At 40.6% G+C, this 23049-nt stretch overlaps 1 protein-coding gene across 2 annotated transcripts; it reads right to left on the minus strand.

Annotated features, from left to right (window-relative positions):
• Nucleotides 1–4679: 4679 nt before the first annotated feature.
• On the minus strand, nucleotides 4680–22336 carry ppp2r5ca (protein phosphatase 2, regulatory subunit B', gamma a). Of its 2 annotated transcripts, XM_069661308.1 has the most exons (14): nucleotides 22196–22336; nucleotides 15519–15718; nucleotides 13746–13856; nucleotides 13305–13397; nucleotides 13080–13210; nucleotides 12350–12409; nucleotides 12025–12133; nucleotides 11667–11720; nucleotides 11336–11506; nucleotides 11113–11240; nucleotides 9312–9413; nucleotides 9083–9155; nucleotides 7791–7907; nucleotides 4680–5940 (listed from the first exon to the last, which is right to left on the minus strand). In XM_069661308.1, the coding sequence occupies exons 1-14, from the start codon at nucleotides 22287–22289 to the stop codon at nucleotides 5806–5808; spliced, it is 1578 nt and encodes a 525-aa protein (XP_069517409.1). In that variant the 5' UTR covers nucleotides 22290–22336; the 3' UTR covers nucleotides 4680–5805. The 2 variants fall into 2 exon arrangements, with proteins under 2 accessions (XP_069517409.1, XP_069517410.1); XM_069661309.1 differs by lacking the exon at nucleotides 7791–7907.
• Nucleotides 22337–23049: the final 713 nt, after the last annotated feature.

Genomic DNA, 23049 nt, shown 5'->3' on the forward strand with positions numbered 1-23049 from the left:
TTTAAAAGAAGAAAAATTCAATTTAATACCTTCGAGTAAAGGATATGAAAAATTATTCCACCATTGCATAAAAGTGTTGACTTTGATATTCCATCACTGCTGACCTTTATTAGTTGGCAGAGTGACAGTAACAGTGGCAGAAATCCATGCACAGCACATCTGATAATAGGCCCAGCCAGCAGAATGGCGATTGCAGGCTTATTAGCAGAACAACTGTCCTGTCATGTGGATGTTACTCTCTATGAACGGTCCCTGAGCGAGGATGCTTTTAAAAAGTCCCAAACAGAGACACTTCAATGAGTAACCAGAGTGACGCTGCGGCTGCAGGTTCATTTTGGGTCATGGTTAATATGTGGAGAGACAGAGAGGGAGGACTGGCTTTGATAATCTTTCATCATTACTGAGGACACAGCACATTAAAGCGTTCTACTTAGAGCAGCTGCACTATTACGGCTGACTCCCGCCCTGGCTGCAGTGTCGGAAAACACATTTGGTGTCACATTAGCTTGTTGTCGACTTGTATCACAACAATAACAATCCCCATATTTAGCATAAAGCTTTAGCTGCTGTTTCAGTGCAGTGCAGTCAGTATTTGTTAATACGTATCGCTCATATATGCTCACATATTGTATCTGTTCTTAGCTTACGTTTGCCCTTTTACTCTTATAATTTGTTATTAGTGTTGTTATTCTGGCTTTGGACTTTGTTCTGCTGTTAAATTAATTTAATTTAATTTTAACTTGTATGCAATTTGAATCAATGATAATCATAGGCACACAAGTGTGAAGACCAAATTAAATAGGAGTTGTCGGTCCTTTGGTTGTGGGACATGGGAGGCAGTTTTTGCACATTAGCTTTTAGTTGCTCATCATTTGAACATATGCTTGTACCAGGCGTTTCATGTGATCGCACACCAACAAAGCGCAGTCAGTAGTTTAAAGTCACTCAGGAGATTTTCTCAGGCCTGAAGCTGTTGGAATAAATAGCAAAGCTAAAAAAAACCCTCTGAATCTCTTCTGGGAATACATGTGATCGATTATCTCATCACGCATCATTGCTCGAGGCAGAATGGCGGTAGCATGGACACTGTGTATCAATAACAATGATCATCAGATCACCAGAGTCAGGGGTTAGGTAAATAAATATGTGGCTTTCTTGATGAGATTAAAACTCTAAAATTAACAACTAAAACCAAACATTAGAGGTCATAATTTGGTAATGGCTGATATTAACCTATTTTTCTTTTATTGGATATAAAAGTGTATGTGTGTTAACCAAGAGTCCACGAGGACGTAACTTTGGTAGCATGTAGCGTGGTTTTTATGTATAGGTTTGTGCATAGAGTGTGTGCAGTAGCTTCCATAAACTCTTTATCCACCTGAGATAGCAGGCATAGAACACAAGTGATGATGCTTTTTGTACAGTATTGGTAATGAGTAGATTTTGGTTTAAAGAGTTTTGTTTTCTTCATAAATGTACGTAACTTACAGAGAGAAAAATATGAATACTTAATGTAAAACTTTGCAGACAGCTGATGCTGACGTTTGCTGTGCTGCATGTCTAAACAGTCCTCCTCACTTATCCTCTTTTAATGGAGTAAAAGAAAAGTTAACTTATAACATTGGTACTTCCGGCTAACTGTGTATTTCAGGCTAACTCCCGTCAGCCGTGTCTCCTCAGGACAAGGGAACAGATCTTTGCGGAAATGTCCGATTTCCCCGAAATCATCCATTTCCAAAAAAATACACTTGTTTACAATTGGCCTTCGGCTCGCCAATCCTGTGTGACTCACGGCTTCACCTTCACCTTGTGTAACATCCAGATTTAATACTCTGTTCGCACTGGGAGATAAGCTACTACAGCCAACTGTTACAGAAATACAAGGCCAGCAACATCAAACACGAAAACAGTCCCATCACCGAAACAGGAAGTAATCCATAAAGCACGTGTGGTCACAAAAAAAGTTGATGCTTTTTTTCCTCCACTTCTGAGAAAAACCTAATTCCTGATCTCTACCTAAGAAGGAGCTTTGTACGCCCACATCGCTTCCTCAAATGTAATCTGCCCAAAGAATGGGACTTTATTAATGATGCAGAGCTCCTATAAATTGTTAAATGAAGTTGAACAGTGCTCTCTATGTGTGTCCTAATGTGTGTACTTTTGTTGGTCAGTACTTCATACATTTAAGGCAATTTTCTGCAGTACTGGTATGCTTAAATTCAATGTAGGGTTGCAGCTAATCACCTTCTGATTAATTTGATATTTTCTTTAAAATGGCCTTTATACTGGCCCAGAGCCGAAGAAGGCATCCTCCAGATTCCTCTTGTTTTGTTCAGCTACGATATTCAGATCACCTTTCTATATGGGATTTAAAAAAGCAGCAAATCATCATATTTATGATGCTGAAATCAGATAATGTTTGGCTATTGTTATATTATTTATCAACATTTTTGGTCATGAATGAAGCTTTTCTTCAATATTGTTTTTTGAAAGCTATATTTTTTATATTACAATAATAATAATTATATTGTTATTGCTAAATTTTAATTAAATTACCTTGAAAAATATCCTCATGTTGATGATAGCAGTGTGCAAAATTCTGTTTTGCTCATATTTGGTATTATGAGCTCAATTCAACAGTAGCCTATACACTTCATTCCAAATGGCAAAACAAAATATCTGAAAGTGACAGTTTTTGCAGTATTTGCTAATATTGTACAAAAAAGTACAATTTGAATTCATTGAAATTGATGTTAATTTGAGGAGCAGATGGTTTAACTGGTTATGCGGTTACAAAGGTGTCTATGTGGTTATTTCTTGTCGGTTGTTTAGCCAGGCTGGATTACATGTTAGACACTTACATTTTCATCGCATTTAGTGTATGCTTATTGTGATTATTATTCATTTTAACTTGAGAACTTTACGATACTTATGTTGCATTCATAGATTAGACAATGGAGACCTGCAGGATGATAACAAGTGCTGCTGCAGATGTCATTCCCTGCATTTTGGTAATAGACTGTCAGTTAATGTCCTTCTCCTGTCATCTGGCGCCCCCTTGTGTTCAGAGCAATTCACTGCCATGGTGGCTACTTGACATGACGCAAGTAAATAACGTAACGTATATAAAAACAAATTACTTTTTCTGTCATAAAAGACCCTCAATGCTAAAACGAGCCTTATATTCCCTGATACAGGAAATGGACTGTAGTATGGCTTATTTATTTACTGTAGTACACAAGCATGTATCTAAATAGTCTTAAGATGTGCCCCTCCAGTCAAGTAAAGCCAAAATGGATGCATGGTTGAAAATATATATTCAAATAATCTCTTTATTCATTCTATATAGTTGTACACCACTAAAGACAGTGATAGGAGCACACAACGGGCATGAACATTTGTCAGTTATATAGAGGAGGGAGGAAACTTTGCAGATTTCTGATAATAAAAATAAGAACATTTTCTAAATCCTCGTGTCGCTGAAAGTACATCAAAAACAGGAGAAATAAGACGGTATGTGCCAGATTGACTTCTTTCACTTGCTATTGATGTTTTATTCTGTACAGAGGGACAATTTGTACAAAATTAATCTAGATATATAACACTACATGAAACAAGGTAAATCATATATACAATATTAAATGAATCATATAGTACAGGTCACATACAAAAGGACACTTTAAGTTATCATGTTTTGGAAATAATATGTTAAAATTAAAAGATCTGCAAAGATCCTGCAGAGAGAGAACAAGCCACCAAATCATTTTTAAATCATCTCTTCTTATCACGGATGACTTGTTTTTCAGCACTAAAATAAACCTCAAACATCTCTTGACTCTAACTCATAAAATCCATAAAACATCTCTCCCAGCAAGCAGGACTGTTTCATAAATGCAACGACCTCGACAACAGAAATCAGTCAGTTTGGTGAATGGCATTCCTCCAGGGTAAAAGGTACATGTTTAACATGGTAATTTTAATTTACATCTTTTTGCATTCAAGCAAATACAGTATTAATACAGTTAACAAGCCAAGTCACAATGTCTTTTAATTGTTTATTTTCAGCATCTGGCATTTTTGTGGCCGTTTGATACCAGTGTGTTTCAATGTTGGGCATCCTGAAAGGCCAGAAAACAAAAATCCAAAAACCTGACATCCACGCTACTAACCTCCAGAGACAAGACAAAGAAATACAACACATCAAATATGAAGAAATCTAGCAGACCTCCTTAGTTTAAACAATGGTACTGACTGGAAGATACTGTCCAACCTTAGACGATCCTCACTGAGGAGGAGACAATAAACAGGAACCCGCAAACCAAACACCTGAAATTAGGAATGGTAGCAACACAAACATGCCACACCTTTAACTTAAAGGATTTTTTGGTAGCTCTCATCAAGTACTTTTCTTATTAGTTTGATGTCAGTATGTTAATAACTACTGAGGTTACCAGCTCTTATATTTTCATAATAAATTAATTTCTATTTGTAATCAGAAGACTTAAAACGTAATAACGGCTGCTAGAAACCATCAGGTGGACTTTTTCAGCAGCTGAGACAATAATGAAACAGTCCTTCCTATGCTATTCAACATGAACTAATTTCTGATTATATTTCCTTTATAAAGATAATCATTCCTATTCATTTTACAGTGTGTATATATATATGTATATATATCTATATATCTATAGATATATATATCTATATATATATAAAACCCACCACTCAGCAGCCCCACTCTTTTTAATCAGCCGTTATGTCCGACTGAGCGTTCTCCATGATATACCCAAGCCTAACATCTGCTACTTCAACTAAGGTATCCAAACATGCAGCTTTCATCATAAACTACTAAACTGAAAACAGTAAGTACCATTGTTTGAACTGTCTACGCATCACTATGGTCTGGTTTGTCAAATATTGCCAATGAACATAGGGAAGCAAGCATATAAAAGAGCATCATATGGCACAAAACAATAAAATGGAAAGTGTCAGATGTCCACAGGACAACTTCTCCTTTCCTCGCCATCTTTCCTGGACAATGCAAGGCTAAGGACAGGCCTCAGTTTGGTCTGGTGTGCTCTAAACTAAAAAAAAAACAACCTCTAAACACCAGTGAAAAACAAGGCAGGTGTCCCTGTTAAAATCACAGATAAAAACATGACACAAACAAACGTAAAGAACACAACGGTCTTGGCACTGACAAGATGTCCGTTCGATCGAGCGAAAACAAAGAAAAACAAACGACAGATGACGGGAAAGTCTTGTCTTTCATCTTTCACCAACCGGTTCTGTTTTTGTTCCCTTTGACAGAAAAGAAAACCAAGCAGAGACCAAGAGATGATCCTTAGACAGTGAGTCAGTCACTTCCTATGTTTCCATGTCCGATCCATTGTGAACACGTTTGCAAGAAGGAATGAAGGAACCAGCGTCGTGGCGTCCGTACTCCCAGGTTCCACATTTACAGTGAGCGCAGAGGAGGGCGAGTGGAAGGAGGAAGGAAGGTAAGAGGAGAACACACTGAATGTAGCGGGGGCTAAATGACACACAAACACACTCCCACTCCTCTCCAAATAAAGAATAAAACCTGAGAAAGCAGAAATCTGAGGGAGGGGATACACGGCTTCTGCACTGTGGCAGTAGGAATGAAGGAGAACTAAGGATTGTGGGTAAACTGATGGTGGGGAGGAGGGATGGAGAGCCCAACATGGGTCGCCAGTGTAACTCTGGCACCTGGGCGAAGAGGATGTCCATGGCTGTTGAGGGTCGAAGGGGCAGTTGAGCAAAAGAGCCGGCAGGGGGCGGGACCTAGAGTCCATCGTGGGTGGTCAACATGTCTTCAGCTCTGCGGTGGGACTCCAAGGCTTTTGTGGTGTAGATATCCTGAGGCAGCTCAGATTTACGTCGCACCATAGGCCGCTCTTTCCGATGGTCATGCTGCAACTGAGAGAAGAAGGGACAAGTTAGGCTTATTTATAACATTTCACGTCATCACTTCCTGTCAACATGGCAAATTGTCCCTGTCTTGATCATATCTGTGAGATGAAGCACAACAGCTCCCGCACTATTCACTTACATCGCGATCTAATTAAATGAGGAAAAACAGGACTGAATGAAAAAAACGGCACACTGAGCGAACAACTGGACAACATTTTAACACATTTAAATCAAATTCACAACATCGAATGTCCTGCACGAATCAATGGAGCCCCATAGTGTTCAATTTTAAATAAATAAGACATGAGATAAATAACTATATTAATATGTATGAAACAATAAATTGTTCAATTTCAGAAAACTCAATTCCCTTTCTTTTTATTTTAAAGGAGGGGGTATTATGCTTAATTTCAAGCTTCATATTTCACTCTGTGATACCTGTGGAGTAGCTCAGCATCATTTACAGTACTCATCATGTTTCTCAAACTGGTGCTCTGTGCAGGCCCTCATACATCCTCTGCCTGAAACGACTCAGTCAGCTCTGTCCCTTTAAGAAACCCCCCTCCTACAAGCCCACTTTCTTCTGATTGGCCAGCTCTCTGAAGCCTGCTGAGGCTGCAACATAGACTGTATAAAAAGATGGACAACATGACAGCTCCCTAAAAGTGAAGCCAAAACCTCTCTATCGCCCCCTGCTGACTGGCTGCAGTATAGTTCAAGCCCACCTCCTCCATGTTAACTTCTGAAATTTCTGAGCAGTTTATTTTTGATTAGTTATTTGACGCTGTAAAAAGGATGATTGACAGCTCTGTTGACAAATACGGCTCCTGCAGCCGATCTGTTCAGATTAGCAGAGTAGAGGACGATCCACGAGAGGAAACGTAACAAAAACAATCACCACAGTCATTGAAGTTTCCATACCTGTGAACGTCTGCTTCAGACCAACACAAAGAGCTGTTCTGCTGTTAAACACGCCGGCGAGCGGGATCTTTGCTGTTTTTTCGTAAAGTAAAGTGCATGTTTTGGTTAGCGGAAGTGGCTACGGCCGCTTCACCCGCCGATCTCTACTGCGCAGTTTCTGGCTCGAAATTACATCACCATCACAAGATGGCAGCGCATATCACGGGGGCTATTTTGGCATCACTTTCGTACAATGGGAGCAGACGGAGACGCTGTCCTCCATCTATATATACAGTCATTGGCCTGCACTTTGTGACGTCAATTTGTGACGTCACAAAGTGCAGGCCAATGAAACCTGGCGTTCACAGCAGCCTGCCTACTCCAACATGCTTTTACCTACAGATTTGAAACTTCACCCACGTTTAGTCTGGACATCCATCATTGTAACATTATATATACTTCTTAAAATGTGAAACAGCATAATACCCCCTCTTTAATTTTGTGTCATTGCATTTCCTGCATACTTTCGTTATGACACTTTTCTATAAGGACCCTTGTCAATGGAATGGTGATGTCACCAGTATTTATAAAATGAGGAAATGACATCTTACTTTTAATGTAGTTATTTCCTTCATAAAGACTTATTTATCTATAACACTGAACACTTTGGGGCTCCATACTACTTTAACATGCACAGATGAAACGGGCACAGAAAAAAGCTCTTGATTCCAGTGTTTAGTCGACCACATTTTTGCTGCACTTTGTTGTTATTTGTCTTATTAGTCGGTTAAAAAAACAGAAAAACAAATGACTATCAAAGGCTACTTTACACAGAAAGTATACAAAGGTTATAAAAGTAGCTTCAGCTAGAGGACTTTGCTTTGGTAACACATGTCTATGTATATATATATATATAGAGGAGAGAAGTATAGAGACAGAGAGAAAGTCAGGTTTACCTGAGTCGCGCCCTCCTCAACTGTCTCTTTTAACCTCTGAACATCTTCTATCAAAGGGATATCCGTCTCCATTGCTACAGGACTATTGAGGTCAGAGGAATCAACATACATAGAGAACTATGTTGAAAACAAAGGGAAACAAAAACAAAAAACACAAAAGGATGGAGAAAAGACTTTCAGTCGCATGCAAAGAAGAAGGAATCAGGCTCTGATTTAAAGAAGCAACTCTGAACTAGTTGCCTTAGCTGTGGTGAAGGAATCAAAATCATCTAGAACATTTAATTAGTGATTTATTAAGAATTAAAGGAAGTGTGAAATTATGTTAAGAGAATATGAACTTAAAACTTTATATTTTATGGCCAATGATGCACATATTTCTTTATGTTGAAAAAATAATTTGGTTGCACATTTAAAGGGATATTTTGAAATGTTGGTCAATACTGTCATTTGCTTTCTTGCTGAGAGTCAAATAGCTGAGCACAAAGACTATAAACAGCTGAATCAGCTAGCATTGCTTTGTTAAACAATAATCGTCTCGCAGCATCTTTAAAGCTCAATAACAAAAACATCTCGTAAAAGCAACAATTGCTGTTTTACAGTTGTCAAGTATTTCTTGGCGAGGTGCAGCTACTTCCTGGATTATCCACTGGTGGCCCGGGCAACCTCACACTGACAACATGGCTCTAGGAAGTTACATCCCGTAAAGAAATAGGATTTAATAGCCTTTGTGATAGTTACAGGCTAGCTGCTGCAGCTCTTTATCAGTCTTTGTGTTAAAGCTAAGCTAACAAACTGCTTCAAATTAACCATACAGACATGAGTATTGAGCGTGTCATCTTTCTCTCAGCAACAAAGTGAATGGACATATTAAGGTGTTCCTTGGTAGTAATATTGTACTACAGTAGATGCTAAAAATCAGTTGCAGGGAGGTTTCAGGAACTTCAAAGCATCCGTTTCTATGTGAACATCTCTCTGAATATATACTTGATTAATTCTGACCACTCACCACAACTAAGCACATTGTTAGAGCAGGGCCACCTCAAGATCTTTCCATCTTTACAAGCAGTGTAATTTGGAAAAACAATAACTACCACATGAGAGCATGAACAGAGTCGAAGCAAACTTAAATGTGATCAGATGAAAAAGGAAACTACAATTCAACAGAACTGGTTAAAAGAAAACACAAGACACTTTTTTCATTATATTAGTTACACACACGCACACACACACACACACTTTGGTAATGAGGGGGAAAAAACATGCGTCTTTAAATCAATGTAAACAATGCTCACCTGTGGATTTGTCTTGGCCAGGTTCTCGATCTTGACCCAAGCCTCTTCACGTTCTTTTGACTTCGCCTTCTCTCTGTTGGACAAAGCACCAAACCCCGCGTCATTAATCTGCTCCACTGCACAGATTATTGTGAAACACCCTACACTTAAATTAAGTTGCAGTGTCTGGGATGACTGCAATTATTGCTTAGACTTAATTAATGAAAAATAAAGAGTCTGTAGCGCCTACTTGTTTTTCTCTGCCCTGAACTGCTGTGTGCAATCATCAAAGAGCTTCTGATTCATCTCCATGAAAAGCTTCAGAGCGTTGTAGATGAGGCCGTGGATGGTCCTGTGAACACACACACACACACACACACACACATCAGAAGCTGGTCATTAATCAAATCTATACACAAAGAACACATTATTGTAAAGGCTTCATTGTCCCTCAACAATGAGTCTTAATTAATGTCGAGGAATAACAATAAAGTGAAAGAATAATCCTCAACACTTGGCAAGAAGCTGGAGCGCTTTCACACTGCCGGCTGACAAAATGACAACAGAAAAATTAAAAGGTGTTAACTTTTGGTTTTGACACTTTACAGTGTGTTTCATCTTATGCTGAATACACCAGTCTTTGCCATGATTCAATTCCCCCAAAAATGTATTAAATGTAACAGAAATCAATTTTTCTTTGCTGTTCAAGCACAGTAGCCTACACAGAACGGTACACTCTGTTTAGACACAGTTTAAATGGGTGTATTACGGCTGCCACCTGCAACTACTGTTTAGAGCAGTGATGAAGTGCAGTGATTTCAGCTGATTAATCGTGTGACAGTATCAAACAACAGTGCTCATGGAGAATGTAATGTTAGTCAGAGCTACACTGAATAAAACCTTTTCTTGTTAACATCAGTTTTTGTCTGTCGCAGTGGCGCATACAGCATGTCCACAGGTGCTGTGAACCAAGCTGCAGCTAACGTTAGCTTGTTTCTAGGTTGGGATCAATCAATGTTGTTAAGGTTTGAAATGCAGCCAAATTAACAGCAGAGGTCTGCTCCTCTTTAAAACAAATGGACCCTTTAATTACAACTTGTAAAAACACTGAATAAAGATGTTTCACGTCAGTGTCTCCGATGCTCTTCAGAGAACACAAGAGAGGCAGCTGTTACCAAATATTCTTCTCCATAGAGAATTGTCATTTAATCAGGGTTTTACTGATGTACTTCTTTTTTAAGATATGACTTTAAAAAGGAGGTAACGTAAAAAAGTTACTGTTCTGTTACTTTACAGCTACTGTAAAATTCAGTGTATAAGACTTTTTTTTTAATCTAAAAAGTGGGCTACGTCCTATAAACTGGTGCGACCAACATACCAGTATAAAATGCAGAGAGGTATTTTATACGGTATTTTCACCAGACGATGGCGCTATAATCTAGCTAAAGCTTCGTCACGGACATTTGCTGTCATGATCGCCAGTGCAGCCGCCGCCCTCACATCAATTACCGTTAGCGGAGGCTGAGCAAAACTAGCGCACCGGTAGCTAGCAGGATTGCAAACTCGGCACGGCATAAACAGATGATAGGCTGTAATTAGTGTGTGTTTTGAATGCATTTTAAAGGAAAATAAACACAAAATAATGTAAATAACTTGTATACTTGTTCAATTAATAAATAACTATAGAAAACCTTTTGCCCCCCAAACAGACTGTGTCTTATATTCCAGATTTTACGGTAATTGTTTAATTGATATTGCTAAAAAAAAAAGTATTAAAGTAGCTGAATGTTACAGCACTCCTTCATTTCTCTCAAGTCTAAAAAAAGCAAACATAAATCATGTATTCTAAAGGTGAACGGCCACCTATAGTTTCTCTTTGATGGAGCCACCTGTTGACGTGCGTTGACATGCAGGAGAGTACATTATGTGCCCAGGCTCACATCTCACACACTTGAGAGATACTGTGAGTTACTGTGTCACACTGGTGTTAGATGAAGTGTGAAGTACGGAGCTTTAATGGACGTTAGGACGGCCTGTGTGGAGTATCTTACTTGTTCCAGTGGGTCTTCGAGTTGCGGTACAGAGCGGGAAACATGATGGGCAGAATCTTTGCTGCGTTGTCGCTGATCAGACTCATGATGTACTCGTTGTTCCAATAGTACAGAGCTCTCTCTGCCACCTACAGAAAAAAAACAAAAAACCTCAGAGTCAGACATGGACCAAAAAACTACTTCCTGGTGTTATGAATGGAGGATTGTATCATCCGTTAATTACCTGAAAGTGCGGGCTGGACACACACTTGGCCAACTGTCTGAATAGAGGCTCCTGCACTTTAACAAACTCGGAGGGCTCGATGACGTCCAGGATCTCCTCCAGCTCGTTGAGGAACATCACTTCCTTGGGACTGTGAGTCTTTGGCCAGTACTTAAGAAGAGCCATTACGACCTGTTGGGAAAGATACAAAGAGGAAACGTTGAGGAGAAAGAAGCAGCAGCTTCAGGGGGGAAACTATCAGCCATTAAAAATCTTGCAAAACAAGCTTTAAAATAATTTAAGCAATAAGGAGGTTCAACGAGCAGTATAGATGAAAATGTGTTTGACATACCGGCTCAGTTAGAGTGCTGTCCTTTTCTAAAAACTGCACCACACAGTAGGCCAGCTGCAACAGACACAAACAAAAAACAATCATTAAACTGTCAAAAGTATTTTAATTTACGCACAAGAAAACTTAAGGTGGGGGACGCGAGATGCCTGAGGGATCGACTGGCTGCAACATGTAACACTAGTTTTCTACTAAACCTGCAGAATGACCTGCTGCTCCCACGTAAAGCAGAGGTGTGTACTTACAACAGGTTAGGACATGAACATTTAAATACATATATCTCCCTTTCCATACAGCGTCGCAGTTAAGAAAGAACACAAATTAAGCTTGTGGTGATTCATTTTGTGTTGAGCAAACGTACCTGTGGATGGTAGACACTGAGTGATTTGACTTTGTGCAGAGGCAATAAAACCTTCAACAGGAAAATCTTGTGCTCTTCTTTTAGTGGTAAGGCAAATCCATTGATTATGCTGTCAAATAAAAACAGAAGGAGTATCAGAACATGTGAACAAGTAGGCTGGAATCATTTAATAGCTAGTCAGGAAATAAAGGAACCCTTTACATTTAGTTTAGCTAAGTTTTATGGTGTGATAAGGGTTAATCATGAAAGAAAACCGAAGTTATGTAAAAGTTGGACGTAAAAGTGACGTTCACCAAAGCTTGTAAACTTTAGCTAAGGGCCTTACCTTCCAAGTATTTCCAGTAGTTCAGCTATACCATTATGGTGCTCTGTCTCATAGATAAACCTGTAAGAACAAACAGGAACTTTTTTCAATAAGCAATACAAACACTCTGTGTTAAAGGAGCAATTCGCCCAAAAGCCACTGTCAGTCAGAGCTGGTGTTCTCTGTAATTGATAGAAGCAATATCTAAAATTGGCGCCATAGCTGTGGAGGAAGTTGTACAAACAGCTCGTGGTTTCACCCATTCTACATTCCTACAAGATCCAGCGTGCACTGCGCCCCTCCCTCTGAAAGGAACGGCCCAGCAAGAGACGCTGGAGTGATATACTACCATTTCGCTGGATATATCGGTGAATCGTCTAAAAAAATCTTCAGGTCTTCAGTTTCAAACCTGCCGATTTTGAACGAGACATGACATCGGAGGCGGGCCTCCTAGATTGAGGAAGTGTAGTTAAGCAAGCTCCCTGGCCTCCAGCAGATGCCACGTTTCACGTAGTCACTTTCGTTTTATGTAGTTTTTCAGGGCCCATTGGAGAAGCAGATCGCATCCTCCAAAGGCACAGAGCGAAATTGCTTTTTTTTCTACCATAATGGCATTAGCTCTCCATGATGGCATGGTAGCACTGAGGCTGAAAATCGGCGAACTGGCCCTTTAACTGACAAAATATGATTGATCGGTCACATATATACCCTATACATTGACAAGAGTGGATCAATGAGAAAAGGCACTGACCTATAGAAAATGTTATTAATCTGTTTTCTGATGTACGCTCTGAGCCCCAGGAACTTCCCGTAGATCCTGTGGAGGGTAGTTTTTAGGAAGTCTCTCTCTCTGGGATCCTCGCTGTCAAATAGTTCTAGGAGCTTCAATGCAAGAGAGGTCAAAAAGTTACCACAATGAAAATCATTTTTGTTTGACCTATTATCGATTTGAGTTTGCCAAGATATTTCTTCTTACCTGCATAACAAATTTCTGGTCGATGTATTTCTTCGCTATGTTGGGCTGAAAGTCTGGTGATTCTAAAAACCTAAGGAAAAATTCATAGACGAGCTGCAACAGAAGAAATAAGCAAAACGGAACAATGAATGCTGGGAAAATCAAATCATACACAGTATTTTAAATCTAATACTTTAACTCTATTTTACTTTTACTCTTAATGGGCATTAATATGAGGATTGTTGAGGACATGAACATAAAAGGAATCATCCAGAAACTGAGCCCTTTGTGACACGACGCCATGATGCAACTCAACTTGGTTTTTAGATGCATTGTCCATGTTGTAAGAATTTCACAATGAAACAGCAATCTGAATGCTTTAAACTTTGTGCCAGAACAGTGCCTAGGATTTCTCTTTAAAAGGATTTTAGCCATTGATGGTGCAATGATTTAAATGTCAACCTGGAGGTGTGGCCACGCAGCCTCGAGCGTTGGCTCATCTTCCTCTGGATCAAACTCTGCCCCAGTAGGATTGGACGATGGAGGCAATGTTCTGAACATGTTCACTGCAAACTGGAAGGGAAAGACATGAAAATGATACCATGAATGTTTATGACCTTTAATTAAGTTAAATTCCTTATCTGTTTTAATAACCCCAAGTCATAGCTCATGCTGCGACCATGCCAATGCCAGTAGTGCTACAGAGATCAGGTTACAGGTTTAAAAAGAAACACAGCTGGTGCTTGACTTCCTGTCAGAAGTTTACCATCATAACACGTGGTTAAGCCAACAGTGAAACCACAGAAGTAGACTGTATCTTGAAGTTGGAGAATATCTTTTAAAACAGATCATTTTTATGAAGTTCAGTTTGCTTTGCTTGAACAATCCAGTTCTCAAACAACCTCGCAATCACAGTAAAAGCAGCACTTCTGTCAACAGGGCCTACAGCAAAGGCTCCTCTGGGACAAGTTTCCACACAGACTGAAGCACATTAAGTTGGCTTAAAGGTTGATTATAAATGCTCATATCCTTCAGTTCAGCTCATTTCTCAGCTGCTTGCTCATGTGTTAAATGATTGGGAACATCCATTAGTGTCACATTTCATTATTCTTTTTCCAATTTTCTGTCCCCAAAAAAAAAATCACTTCAGTTGTCTCCTGTAAAGTCTCTGAAACGGTATTTCTAAAATAACTTCTCTTTTGAGGTTAATGTTAACTTCGTCCTTGCAACCGGCCTCTGAGGGTTTGGTCCACAATAATCCAAGTGTGTTGTGTTCCTGGTCTCTCACAGTGTCAACTGACTCCCCTGTGGGCTGCTGTTCCCTGCCAGGCTGATCATGGGACAGTGCAGGTGGCCTACTAAAACACTGGGAGCCTTGTTAGAAAAGACAGGCTACAAGGTAGATAGACTGTCGGTGCCGTGCTGCACTTCAGCCACTGATCATGCTGTGAAGATGACTTTGAATTAACTCAACAATGGACAATGTCATGACCGAGATTATGGCTGTTGGCTTTGATGGTGAAGAGAATAGGTCTGTATTAGTGGAAGAAGATCTCATGAGACGGCAGTGGTTCATCGTGTTCAGCCCTTCTCTTTGCACTCTACAGATTGTGAATAAGCAGAAAATGATTGCTTTGGTTTGCTTTGGTTCTAGGTTGATGCAAAGCTGTAAATTGATTTAACAATCTAATGATGCTCTAACTTCCAACAAATCACTGTTGCTTTTCCTGATAGTGAACTGTGCAAGGGGAAAGACTACTAGAGTATTACTTGCCTACACATTACAATACCTAATGCAGTATAAAATGTCTCCAGTACAAATGATGTGAACATTTCTTGTTCAAAGTTTGTCTGATGTTGCTTGTGGTGAAAATGCAGCTGGATCATCTTTTTATCACCTTTTTAGGAATAATAGCCACACTAGCAGCTCTGTGATGTTGCACTTAAGCCAATTGCTAACAACATTAGCATCTTACATCTGTTCCCTCTCATCTTTGGCTTCCCCTAGTTTATTCCTGAAAAAATATTATTAAAAAAAGGCATTAGCAAGCATGCTAACTGAAGCTAATCTGAAGCTCACACCTCAAGGAAAAGAGCTTCCCTGCCCTTATAAAAAAAAGACTCCCTATTACAATCTGCTCACAAACAATAGCTGGGACATGAACCTGCTGTTCTCTGCCATAGCTTCACCCTCATCTTCAGCTTATACCGCAAACACCCCTCGCGTCTACTGACCATGTGCACCACCTCCGGGTAGATGGGCTCCGTGATGACATTCCTGTTGTGGGTGATGTACTCCACCATCTCGCTCAGCGCCGCCCGCTTCACCTCCTTCCATTTTAGGTCGCTCAGCGGGTCGGACAGGAAGTCAAAGAGAACGCAGCACTGTCGCAGCTTCTGGATGAAGAGCTTCTCCTGCTCTGCAGGGGCCACATCTGAGGAGACAAATTGGAGTGAAGTGAATTGGGTGAAGCGGAGAAAAGAGTTCAGGGAGGACCAAAGGGGAAGCTTCACAGCGGGGGAGGCGGTTGATAATGTAGGACAATGGAGCCATGTTCAAAGAGTGAGGACTGTCGAGGATGTCAGTTAAAACAGCAGTGACACAGAAAGAGAGAAATGAAGCAGCAGAGGAGTGATGAAGAATGGCAAATGAGTCATGAAGACTAAAGTGAATTGAGAGACAGGCTGAGGTGGTTGGAGCCCATGGGGGGGATAAGGACAGACAGAGTGGAGGAGGAAAGACAGGATGAGGAAGGAGATTTAGGAAGTAGGTGAACGGTCACTGTAGCCATTCGACACTCACGCTGAGGGAGAAAAGATTTTTATAAAGGAAACCCAGCTATTTTAGTCTGTCATTATATTTGTCCACGGTGGTTTGAGGAGTTCCTGTTTCGCTTCATTTCAACCGAAGCACTCAGGCTTGTAAACAAACAATCTCTGCCAGAGTCAACGCTTCACACATGACAACACAAAGAGGAAACAACCATTTGGGCGACTCGAAATTCCTACCTGCTGATGTGGTGCAACAACAGCCATAGCGACACCATAATTATGGAGTTATGTGGCACAAACTTTGGCGTAGCGTGTTTTTAATCTCGTTTATGAGGTTTCATTTTTATGTTCGAGAATACACATTTGAGGAAACTGAACCGACTTACTCAGGAACCCAAAAAATACTCATATGGCAACATTAACATCGTCAAAGGATCATTCAGGATTCTTACATGTAAAAGCAAGAAACAGCTAGCAAGCTTTTTAAATGTAAAAATCTGTCTACAAACATCATTAATACTCGTTCATGGTATCGTCTCAGTTCTAAGCCAGGTTAGCCGTGTCCCTGATAAACTACCGACCGGTTGCTGTAGCATTCCAGACAGATGTGGGAATGGTCAATCTTCTCAGCAAACTTACTATGAGTGAACAAGCATATTCTAAAAAAATGTTTAACAATTGAATCACTGCTAGCAAAAATAATCATCTACAACAGACCAATGCTTGCTCCACTATTTAATTCTTCTGAAGGGAGTAGCAGTGCTAAATCTGTAGCCGGTGATAGCCTTGCTAATATAGTTATTTTTGCAGTATGATGCGGTTATAGTGAGATGCAAATAAGACATCCCCACAATAAAATAACTGATTGGCCACTCATCGTTATCTCAGGTTTTGTCCCGGACTGACGGCTGTGAATGTGATTCTGTGTGAGCACAGCTGCAGCTGTAATAAAATAGGCAAATTCATAATGTCAACGTATTCCTGCAGTAAACTCAGGTGTGGGCTGATTTAACTGACAAAAGCAGCTGCGCATGACGTAGATAGATAAGAGGTCTGTCAGATCAAGATGCTCTCGTTTGACTGCTGGTGATTTTAAATGCAACAAAAAATAAATGTGCTTCGTTTGCTCGACTCATATTGCTGGAAATTTATGTTGCATTTCTAATGGAGGAAGAGTTATAGCAATCACTGCCTACATGTACTGCATGTGACACCTACTGTAGATTTACATTAAGATTGTCTATGTTCGGCCTCTAATGAATACATATGCACTGAAATTTAAGGCCATCCATAGCTACAATCAACAGAAAAGCATAAGTAAGCAGGAGTGAGAAAATTCATATAATCACTCCATGGAAGATATACAGCACATACATCTGTTCGACAAAAGCTGCATTTCATATACCCCATAATTAGTCATCAGTAAAGGGTGTGGCGTTAACAATGGGCAGGCGCTGAGGCTCGGAGCTGTCTGCACATGAGGATGAGGATATGAGCGCCATGGGTGATTCAAATAAGATCAGATACATGGCATATACTGTACGTCAAAGGGAAACAAAAGAGATGAATCTAATGCCTCTTCTTTGGCTCTACTGTACCCTTTGGGCTGTATGCTTCCAATTAGTGAGATAAACAAATTAGGTTGCGAGACAAACTTTGATTAATGATGGTGCAAGGTACAAATAAGGGAAAAGGATGCATTATAACCAATTGAAGGCTAATAGAGAACTGCAAATGTGCTAAATGTATTTTAGAAGTGTAAATAAAAACAGATCATTTTGATTCTCTGTTATGTTGCTGCCGTCTGTTTTGTTTTAATTTACCTCAAAGAAATGAGAAAATCAACAACAACAAATTCAGTCATACAGGTGTGTTAAAAGAAGGAAAACACTGCAGGAAAACCTCATTACAGACACTTAGAGGAAAATAATAGGAAGCTAAACCGATTCACTCGTGCCCTAAATTCAATCGATGTACACAGAGAGCGACAAAGGCCAAAGAAGGACACACACACACACACACACACAAACAGAGGTGCCTGACATTCTTGCAATTAGGCAGATTCTAGGTAAGAAGAGAGTTATCCTATTCAGACATAATGGAGACTTGGCCCCCCCACACACACACACACACTAACACACTTCTGCAGTGTCAGTTTCAAGTCGGCCAATTTATCCTGATGACAGTGAGAGGTTGGGAAATCCAGGGGAGATGGGGTAAGTGTGAGCGACCATTATCGGCCATTTTCAAAACGATTTGACAGCCAAAAGCTCCGTCATTGTCACTTAAGAGCATCTGCTAAGTAATTGTTCAATTTTACGATGACGAGGTGACTTGTGATCAATAACAAATATTGAAGTTTGCTTGTTAGCTACACAGTTTCTGCATTTCTGCTATCGGGCATTTTTCACAGTATGGTTTTGTGACACGTCTTCTCTTCTGAATCCTTTATAATTCTGAATAGCAGAAGTTCTTGGACCCAATTTTCATTTGTTTTTCGCCCCTCAGCAATCGTGCTAGCTAACCTACTATATTATTGACACCAATTATTCTCAGGAAAGCTAACGGCTAGCTTGAGTGTCATCTGATCTGGGCTCCATCTGATACGTCTTATGTTTGCAGGCTGCGTGTGAATGCATGAAGCTGATCATAAAACGCTCTTTTGGGGTGCGTTCATTGTACATGTTCATATCGTGATTATGATGAAAATACTATTTATTATGCAGCCTTACTGTCACTACAGGAAAACACGGGTGCCAGTACTCCTGATTTAAAACACATAAGACAGGCCGATTTATTTACATCTTAAAGAAGCAATCCACCCCTGGAAAAAGCCACTGTCAGTCAAAGCTGGTGTTGTCTGTAATCGATAGAAGCAATAATATTTAAAATTGGCGCCACAGCTGTCGATAAAGTTGTACAAGCAGCTTGTGGTTTCGCCCATTCTACATTCCTACAACACCCAGCGTGCATTGCACCCCTCCCGCTGAAAGGAACTGCCCAGCGAGAGACGCTGGAGTGAAATACTACTGTTTTCGCTGCAGAATCAGAAATATGACGAGATTATACTGGTGGATCGTCTCAAACATCTCCAGGTCTGCAGTCTACATTTCAAACCTGACGATTTTGAACGAGACATGACATCGGAGGTGGGCGTCCTAGATTGAGGTGTGTAGTTTAGCAAGCTCCCTGGCCTCCGCCAGATGTCGCGTTTTATGTAATCTGGCGGCCACAGAGTGAAATTGCATTTTCTTTTGGCATTAGCTCCCCATAATAGCACGATAGGACTGAGGTTGAAAATCGGCGAACTGGCCCTTTAAGAAGGGCAAAATTTGAAGCACCAGGGGGCCGAACATTTACAATTCCTATGTCAGACCTGTAAAGCTATAACAATACAAATATTTTATGTTGGTAGAGAAGTAGGGCGTTGTTTTGATAAACACAATGTTGCTTGATACATCTTTTATATTCAGTAAAACCCTCCTAAATCCCCTCTTCTATGGCCTCTAAATATTTGGCGCCTGCTCTACCCACTGAGCGAAACCAGTGCCCTGGTTTAAACTTTATAAATAAGTGTTTTTATGTGCTTAAAAATAAACATACCTTATGACTGCACTTACTAATAAAATGATGATCTTTTAATGAAAAATGTACTGACGAATTAATGGACATTTTCCATACTTCTATGTGAATGATTACAGAGCCTGATTGTGGTGGTTAAAGGGTGTGATTCAGCCCACAGCCCGCCACGTAAATAGGTCTGACATAAGAGATAGAGAGAGGGTTCATCCAAGACAGTGTTTTTTTATTCTTAATCGTCGTCATCATCATCCTTCTAATCGTGTAGCCAGATTTGTCCTCGAAGTGGACACGGCAAATTTCCGAGTGAGGCTTGTTAGGTTATCTGAGGTGCCCCAGACGACTGAAACCGCAACATTAAAACTAAACTCTGCTCCTGAACCCACCCTCTCCCTGGCATAAGCTTTGTGCTGTAACAAAGTTTGTAATCTGCACTTGTTGCACAGAGACGCGAAGCTGGACTGGAATGTGTTGCCATGCCTCGCACCCTGACCGTGTCAGACTTTCGTTGCTCCTATTACATAAGTCTGTCTGCCTGCGTTATAAAGTTTCTGTACACTCCGAAAATACCCAGCGGGTTGTTGTGTAACAGATAAAGGCCCAGTGTTGGGATCCTAAAATTGATGTTAACCACAATGTGACCTCTATTAATGTAACCAACAGAAGCCTTAGGAGGGGAAGAAGCACACACACAAGTAAGCGTGTCTTGTGGAGAACAGAGGAAGATTTATCTTAATGCCCCTCAGTTCAAAACACATAACAAATAATAATAACTCGAGTCACATTGGAACTGCAGACCCAACTTTTTCCTCTTTAAATGCTGCTGTTCTGGAGTTAGGAGAGTCTTGGCAATCTGCTTTATCAACAGTGTGTTATGATCAATGTAAACACTCAATGATTATTATTTATAGCCACATTATGGGACAGTGTGTTACAGCTTTGAACGGACAGCAACTTGGTTGGCCACATTCATTCATTCATTAAAGTGGCTGTATTGTAAGAAACACTTTAAAATGCATGTATACAGTACAAGGTAATGGAAAAAGTTTAAGTTGTGCATCATCAGGACACTTGAGACACATTCATAGCAGCAAATAAGAGGCCCCCTGTGTGATAAAAGTGCTTCATAGTGCTTGTTATTAAGATTATGTCTTGCATCCAAGTAAACAAACATGGAATATTAAAGAGATCCTGTTCACATCTTCTGCAAAAAAGCATCTTTGTTAACACGTTTTATCGACTGAAATCTCTGATAACATGAACCTCGCTCTAAATACAGGCATGAATGCAGCCAAAACCCACTGAGGAAATGTTAGTTTGCAAGAAAGGCCAAACACGAATGCTGGTTGTCATGTTTATACTTACAGTGAGACACACCAATATGTTAATGTCCATGTGCATGTACAAATAAATATAGAAACATTTGTTTAGTAGTAGTTTCAGTTTCCTAATGCTCTAAATCAAAAGTGCAAGTGAAAAGTGGGCACTCAAGCATCACACTGAGTCACATTCAGAGGCCTGGTTTACACTGCAATCTGTTTAAACAGAATCTCGACACAATCTGGATCCATTTGGCCTGAACAGAGTCAGAATGATAGAGATGCACAATGACAGGAAAGAGAAAGCGGCAGAGAGAGTCTGATTGTTCCCCAGCACTGAGTTGTCATTCAAGGCAGTCGCCTCTGTGGCTCAATAGAGTGTAATCAATAATTGCCCAAGGCTTCATCTAACGCCGGGCTGCACCCGAGTACAGTGGTAACAGGCTGGGCCTTTCAAACATGACTGAGTACATTGTACACACACTAAGAGGCCGATCCTGGCGTGCTGTAACCCTAAAACATTGCTGCTGTGCTCTGACAGAGATAGCTGGGTCCTACCGACAGCAGGGCTTTGTTGACAAATTCAGTTTCTTGTGGCTATGTTTGAGAAGGAACGTCTAAAAGGTGCCTTAGCATGTCGCTAACAGGAGGGTTACAAGGAGAAAGGGTGGAGGAGATGAGGAAAGGGGCTGCAGTAGCTGTCTACAGCCTACACACTATGACCAATGTGAGCCCAGATCAACTGGAGTGTGACAAAAATGCTCGGCTGGGCAGAGAAGCCGAGAAGGAGGCGAATTTGGCGCACAGTATACGATTCCTCTTTAGCTTTTCCTCAAAGGCTACAGTTCATAAGTGCACAATTAAAATGAGAAACACATAAATACAACAAAACACATGAAAAACTAAGGAGAAGACCCTTCCCTAGGCTATGACCTCACTTCCTTTGACATCACTAGCTTGGCGGGGGGATGGGCAGAGAGAGCAGCTAGCTAGTAAAACCAGATTTTTATGTAGCTCCCGTGTCTCACAGTCTCACACACAAGCCTCACGAATAACAATACCTCTGCTCGCTTTCAAACACAATAGCGCTGCTTTCCACAGCACAGAAACAAAGATGTTATCTCAAACGTCTGAATGCTGACTAACCAAGCAGTAACCAGTAGAGCACAGCAACACAGCTCTCTCTCTCTCTCTCCTTAATTCCCTAGGACAATACAGGAAGAATAATTTGTCCGTACGTACCTCTGAAGTGCATAAGAGCCACCGGCTGAAAAGGCCCATTGGAGTTCGGTGCATCAACAACCATCCTGTCTCCAGATTTATTGCATGTCAACATCTAAACCTCAACCAGGAAGGCGATCCACTCAGGGCGAGAGGCCAGCCTCCATTTTAGCACAAAAGCAGATCAGAAAATGAAGCTCTCTGCTGCTGGAGGGAACTGGCTAGTTAGTGATGTAAGCAGTGGAGGAGCGAGCTGATTGGCTGAGCTGTGGCAGCTCTGGAGCAATGAGGGCAAAGGCTGCCGGTAGAGAGGGATAGTGATTGGCTGAGAAGTAGCAAAGGGGGCGGGACATGCGCTGGAATTTTTTGGTCTGGCTCCTCCTCCTCACTCACTGGATCTCTGGTGACGCTGTGCGAGGCAGGCCCCGCTACAGATCTCAGATCAGATCGACTTAAGTCTTTTCCACAGTTGAACCATTAGATGGGTTTTCAGAATAATCTGACTTAGGATAAGCAGCTGACTCAGAGTGCGCTTAGATAGAGAGGGAGAGGCCTTGGCTGAATCTTCAAAGTCTTTCATTGTTTCCTCCTGTCATCTCTGCTTGCTTCTTTATCAAAGGGAGGTGGGGGAGAGGGTCAGAGGAGGCCCTCAAATACTCAATAAGGAATGAGGAGGCAAGAAGGAGCCACATGAGGTCTGAGGACGGGACTCAAACTACAGAGCTCTCAAGCAAGTTAAAAAAAAAAGAGTTTCAGTAGAAAGCTGTGGTGACTCTCTATAACACAAGATGAAAGAGCATGTAAATATATGTTGTAATGATATCCTGGATTAAACAAAACCTTGTGAAATAAAATATACAACACAACATATGTGG

The sequence above is a fragment of the Semicossyphus pulcher genome, unplaced genomic scaffold (genome assembly GCF_022749685.1).
Source record: "Semicossyphus pulcher isolate SPU_LCO1_2020_fin unplaced genomic scaffold, fSemPul1.0.p SCAF_14, whole genome shotgun sequence".
Lineage (NCBI taxonomy): Eukaryota > Metazoa > Chordata > Actinopteri > Labriformes > Labridae > Semicossyphus > Semicossyphus pulcher.

What these genes read in the sequence shown, in the direction of transcription:
- ppp2r5ca (XM_069661308.1), bottom strand. Translation starts at nt 22,289, where the DNA reads ATGTTGACATGCAATAAATCTGGAGACAGGATGGTTGTTGATGCACCG. An exon ending in ACCAGAAATTTGTTATGCAG is followed by an intron (nt 13,211 to 13,304) that starts GTAAGAAGAAAT and finishes CTTGCATTGAAG; the next exon opens with CTCCTAGAACTATTTGACAG. An exon ending in TGGCCAAGACAAATCCACAG is followed by an intron (nt 7,908 to 9,082) that starts GTGAGCATTGTT and finishes TTTTCAACATAG; the next exon opens with TTCTCTATGTATGTTGATTC.